General features: G+C 49.5%; 2 protein-coding genes across 2 annotated transcripts in view; both read left to right on the top strand.

Annotated features, from left to right (window-relative positions):
* Window positions 1–3,083: 3,083 nt before the first annotated feature.
* LOC135274890 (uncharacterized) overlaps window positions 3,084–6,000 on the top strand; it is a 103,343-nt gene continuing 100,426 nt past the window's right edge. Inside the window, exon 1 of the mRNA XM_064376182.1 lies at window positions 3,084–3,253. Coding sequence (XP_064232252.1) covers window positions 3,183–3,253 — 71 coding nt within the window. The 5' untranslated portion in view covers window positions 3,084–3,182. The remainder of the gene's footprint in view (window positions 3,254–6,000) is intronic.
* Window positions 4,156–6,000, top strand: part of LOC105712381 (leucyl-cystinyl aminopeptidase) — a 99,420-nt gene continuing 97,575 nt past the window's right edge. Inside the window, exon 1 of the mRNA XM_064376172.1 lies at window positions 4,156–4,488. Within this exon, the coding sequence (XP_064232242.1) occupies window positions 4,467–4,488 (22 nt within the window). The 5' untranslated portion in view covers window positions 4,156–4,466. The remainder of the gene's footprint in view (window positions 4,489–6,000) is intronic.

Raw genomic sequence — 6,000 nt, 5'->3', positions numbered from 1 at the left:
CTCACTGCAGCCTCCACATCCCAGGTTCAAGCAATCCTCCCACCTCAGCCTCCTGAGTAGCTGGGACCACAGGAACAGACCACTATGCTTGGATAATTTTTCAGTTTTTTGTAGAAACAAGGTCTTGCTGTGGCATACAGGCTGTTCTTGAACTTCTGGGCTCAAGCAATCCTCCTGCCTTAGCCTCTCAAAGTGCTGGAATTGCAGGTGTGAGCCATTATGCCTAGCCTAGTTCCTGTAATTCTTTAAGTAAAAGGCATGGTTAAAACATCACAGCATCAGTGAGGTAGTGTTGTAGGTTTTGTGGTCAGTGGGGATGCATGAAAGAATGCTCTAGTGGGGGTGAGGTGAACCAAGCCCCCTTCCTACTCTGTCTCAATTGTGACCTCATTTTCATTTCCAGTGATTGGTGTACAAATTGCAAAATACAGTTTTAGTAAATGAGACCTAAGGAGAATTCTAATGGGGAATTTCTGAGAAGGGCCTCCCCTGCTCTCAAGAAAGAGACACGGAAGAGTAAGTTTCTTCTTCCTCCCCTGCTGCAGCCAACTTTTGACCATATGGTAGTCTAGGCTTTGGAAAATTGCTCATATAGAGAACTGAAGAGTGGAGAGAGATAAGTTGGGCTCTTGATGAGGTTGGTGAGCTATAACTGAAGATTGTCTTATCTCTGGACTTTTCATGTGAAGTGATAAATGTATCTGTTGTTTAAGCTAGTTTTACTCAGAGTTTTGTCTTTGGTAGCCCAAAGAATCTGAACTAGTATATCACTGTTCTTTCCAAATAATAACCTTTCACTTTATTTGCCTGCATCTTTTGGCTAATGCCTAAGCTCTACAAGAACTTTATTAGATAATTATTCTTCTGTGCTCTAAACATTTCTTGATTTAACTTCAAACATTCCTAATTAATTCAGTGTATGTGTGCTGCAGATGGGTTACAAAGGCAATGAGTTATTGACTCCTTCAGTCCTTAGGATGGCTGGAAAACTTATGATGGTCAGACTTGTCCTGGCAGGAAGCAGCTTCCATTTATTCAAGACTGCTGAACAAATAACATTTTCAAATGTGTTCACTGAATTATTGTTTCTGTTTATTTCAAAATAATTAGATCATTTAGTAGGGCTGAATCCAAATTCCCTATGGAATATCAAAATATTAACTTGGAATATTTTGTCAAACAATTAATGGAATAGACTTCTAATAGCTGAAATTAGCTGTATTTCTATCTATTCCATATCCCTTTGCCGAATTGTTGTCATTGACTCCAATTTGCTTGTGGAAATTGGGAGGCAACAGAAAACTCTGACGCACTGGTTTAGAACATAGATGGCCCGAGTTCTGGTCCATGTCTGCTCCTGGATAGTGAGTAAATATTCTACCCTCTCTAGACAGTAGTTCCCTCCTCATCTGTTAAATGTGAGGCTCGGATTTGCTGATCTATGTTTCACCAAGTGTTTTATTTTGATAAAAATATTCTTATATTCTTTGATTATCAAGTTTGTCAGTTTTTATAAACAAATGCAATTTTTTTTCAGGGTGCTTATATTTTTTCCTGTCATGCTATTTATTATGTATTATAATTAACTCTCCAATTTATTGGTTTTCAAATGTTGAATGGTAGACCACGATGATTCTGAAGACAGTAGATGGATATAGTAGACAATGTCACATTATCTCGTTTGATAATGAATAGTAACTTCATAATAATTTAAAGTGTCATATTCTTAAAGAGGAAGTTCTGTGTGGGAGGATAGGCAGGTGTTAAAGATAAAAACATAATGGGTTTTGGTTGTGAAATTGTAATATTATGTTCCCTCAGAAAGGCTCTATGAAGTCAAATGTAAAACGGTATCCAACAAAGCAAAACAAACTTTATTATTATTCTTTTGCTCCTAGGTAGCATTCTGAAACATTTTGACGTTTTGGTTTACTATTCTTACTTCCTATACAAAACCATGTCTTTTTTCTGTTGTGGTTTTGTTTTGAGATGGAGTCTTGCTCTGTTGTCCAGACTGGAGTGCAGTGGTGTTATCTCGGCTCATTGCAACTTCTGCCTCTGGGGTTCAAGCCATTCTCATGCCTCAGCTTCTCATGCCTCAGCCTCCCGAAGAGCTGGATTATAAGTGTGCACCACCACGCCTGGCTAATTTTATTTTTTGTATTTTTACATGTCTGTAAAGGGTCCTTTATGTCTTGTGTGTGTGAAGGAATGGGATGGGTGGGAGACAAGAGGTAGGCAAAGAAATTATTTGTCTCTTTGTTAAAAAAATTTGAAAAAGACCATAATGATCCACCTTTAGTTGCTAGTGCATTTTTACAAGAGTCTGCAGAGTTGGGGTATTTAAAACAAAACACTAGGTAACATGTTTCACACTCAAAAGCATGATAGACTGTAGGTTACAGGTGAGGTGAGGTGAGGCGATTTAACAAGTTGCAGTGTTTTAAATATCTCCTATACTAAATGCTTTGGTTGCAAAAGTAACTCCAAGGGAACATGACATGACCTAAAATATAGAGAAGAGTGTTATTTAAACAATACAACGTGTGAAGTATGTTAACAAAATCTAGCTCTGCATATACTGTATAATTTCTGAACTGGGATATATCAGCCCCTGTGGTTCACTATTTTTGGTTCTGAAATGCCAGTACAAGGGGCCAGTCTAAGGGCTCTGACTACCTTTCACACATTAGGGAGATAGCAGCTCTGAGGTATCATATGATACAGACACCTTCTCTGTACTGATCAAACACATTATTCAGTATGGAGTCATTAACTGGAAGGGTTTGCAGCAGTGGAAGTGAACTTGAAAACTCTAAACACCACTACATCCATGCACTTATTCATGCAAAAATTATTTACTGTATACTTACCCAGGCATTGGTGATACAGCCTTAAAAAAGATAACGACCCTGCTCTCACAGAGCTTGCATTCTTGAGAGGGAGGCTGATAATAAACAACAAATCCAAAACATTGTTTCAGACAGTGTGAGTGCTGAGAAGGAAATAAAGCAAAGCCAAGTCTTTATAGAGCAGACCGTGTTTGTGGCTCTTTTAGATGTATAGTCAGAGAAGGGTTCTTTGCAGAGGTGACATCTGAGCCGACACTTAAATGACAAGATGGAATCAGTAGGCCAAGCACTAAGCAGAAGAAACAGTTGTGCGAGGAGCGTGCCAAAGGAATGATTAACAATGATGGATGGAACTTGGCGACTTCCAGGAACAGCATGAAGGCCTCTGTGGCCAAAACATGGTAAGCATGTGCTGATACGGCCCCAGAGTTGGGCAAGGAGTTTCATTTTTATTCTAAGTGTAGCTGGTATCCGCTGGAAGTTTCAAGTAGAGCGCGCATTGTGGGGGATGTAATACAATAGACAGTTTAAAATACAGCATTGCACTTTGAATTCTTCGAAACCTAGTTTCCAATTCCGGTGCTGGTCAAACAACACCCTGGCTGTCCCTGTTTGCTCAGGCTGTTTGCGCTCGCCACGGCTTGTTTGTCCCTGGCACCCTGTTGACAGCCTCGGAGCGTGTGACAGTTGGCAAGCGCAGTGAGGTGCAGCCCGAGCCAAATCGCTGCAGGGGCCGGGACTGAGGGATGGGAAGAGGCAGAGGAGGCGGTGGTGGCGCGCTCGGAGGGCGACGGCCTCTGCGGCGAGGGTGGTGGCCATGCGCACACCGAAAGGGGGAAAAGGAAGCGGGCCCCGACCAGCCTCCTCGGGGTTCACGGGGCCCTGGCGGTTCGGCCCCGGAGGTTACCGGGGCTGCCCGATTTGGCACTGTTAACAATGGTGGCTTGGGGCTGGAGGCAATGGCGAGAGTGCCGGGGAGCAGAGGTGACTAGGGGAGTTTCGGTTTCTCGGGCCTAGCGCCGCGGAGCCTCGCTGCGGGCCCCAGCGGTGTCACCCCAGGAACCGCAGGTGTTGATTTAAGGCTCGGAACAGGCGGGCCTTCTGCCCATATCCTGCTGCGCCCGCGGCCCGGGCTGGACGATCCGGCGCCGGGTTTTGTCATCCGCCCGCACCTAGAGGCCGCGCCCGCAGCCGCGGGTCCGGGGACCGGACGCCCGGGCGCCCTCGGCCCTGCAGGGTCCCCGCCTTCTCTTCCGTCTCCTCCCCTCCACCCGCATGGCGGGGCGGGCGTCACTGTAGAAAAGATCTACAGCGCCCGCTCCCTCTGTCCTTGGAGAAGTGATCCCTCCGCAGCTAACCTCCCCAGGGAAACCGGCGATTTGAGGTCCAGATAGCGACCTTCGCCCGCAGGTTCCTGCTCTGCCTTCAGACCTCGGCTTCGGTGGCACCTGCTTAGCGAGGCGTCTCCTCACCACGCCTTCCGAATTAGCTACCCACTCACTGGGCATCACATCACTCGATTTAATGCGCAGCAGGGCACTGACTTTACACTCGTGTGTCTTCTGTGTTTATTTATGATCTGTTTCTGGATTGTCCGTTCCTGGGACTGGGACCATGTTTTTCCGGCGCAGTGCAGGTATCTCGGCTTCCAGGATCGGGCGGGTTGCAGTAGGGCCCCTCATTTGTTGAGTGATTGAACTCCATTCCCCGCCCAGGAGAGCGCCGCAGCCGGGGCAGCTTCAGGTAGGGGCGGTGCTTTCCGGGTCCCGCCCAGGCCCCGCCCCTATCGCGAACCAGCTCCCTCCTGGCCTTTCCGCGGAGCCGCCGGGGGTCGGACAGTGCTTTTCCCTCTAGCTTCCCTCGCTCTTTCTGCAGCCGCCGCGAAAACCCGGAACGGCGGAACCATAGAGCAGTGGAGCGGCGCCGCCCCTCGCGGCACCTCCCCGGCAGCCCTCCGAGGCCGCGCTGGGCATGCTCAGTCGGCAGGGCCGCCTCAGCGCTCGGAGTAGGAAGCTCGGGCTCTCGGGCTGTGAGGAGCCGCGGCGGGGGTAAAATGGAGCCCTTCACCAGTGGTGAGTGGGCGGCCGAGGCGCCGGGACACGGGCTCTCCAGAGTCCCGAGGGCCGTGGGCAGTTGTGACACGCGGAGTCGGGCTGCAGCCATCTTCCCCCCGCGGGCTTCCCACAAGGGCTGGGGGAGGCAGAGAGAAGGGATCTAGGGGAGGCAGGGAGGCTCGGGGGCGGTTGGCGGCCAGTGCGGGGCCCCGGGCTCGCGTGAAGGTCAGCGCCGCTGCCGCAAGCCCGGGGTGCGGCCCGTGGGCGAACCTCAAAGTTTGGGCTGCTGCGCGCAGAGGAGTGGGCATCGGGAAAGTTGGCAGCTCAGGTTTGCCCCCGGAGGAAGCGGTGAGGGCCCGACTCTGCTGCAGGAGCGTTAAGCTGTGGCCGCCGCCCAACCCAACTTTTGAGGGGCGCCCGGAGCTGTCCCCTTGCCCTTCAGTGAGCTGCCGGCGTGACTTTTCCTAATAGGGCGGGGTGGGGGCGGGAGGCTTGGCAGGTTAATGTTGTGGAAGGAAGGGAAACTTCAGGAAAGGCTCGCTCACCCTACTCGGGGCCGCGGAGGTGCCTGACCGCAGTGCCATCCTCCTGGCCCCGCCGAGGCACTCCGCAGGGCCACCACGCTTCCCCTCACCAGCTGCAGGTCCCATCAGTTTTTCAGTCGAAGACTTGTTAATGTCAAGGGTCCGTCACGGTGATAACCACAGTGTGACAGGAAGCGAGAGTCAACGCAGGGAGCCTGCCTGCACCCTGCCGGTAGCCACTGCCCTTCACTGAACGGGGAGCATAAATCCCACCCTAGTTAAAACGATAGCTTTTGTTCTGACCAGAAGTGCCAGAGTCACAATATAGGGGTGAGATGTTTTAACATTTTGCGGCGCTGAGTGTGTGGATTTCCTTGTAAGATAGAAAGTAGGAAAACTGCCGGTAAGGGAGACGACTCACTAAAATTAGAGGATTCACTCTCTGGTTTGACATGTTTTCCTGAGGGTGGTTGGTTACTTCAGAAGGTGGAGTATCGCTTTAAAAGGCGCCACAGTCTATCCCTGTATAGGTACGTTAGTTGCCACCCAAGAGCAGAGAGATACTGTCCA

Source organism: Aotus nancymaae, unplaced genomic scaffold (genome assembly GCF_030222135.1).
Source record: "Aotus nancymaae isolate 86718 unplaced genomic scaffold, 86718_ANA_hifiasm-v0.15.2.pri h1tg000014l, whole genome shotgun sequence".
Lineage (NCBI taxonomy): Eukaryota > Metazoa > Chordata > Mammalia > Primates > Aotidae > Aotus > Aotus nancymaae.
This window is presented reverse-complemented; position numbering and strand designations above follow the sequence as displayed.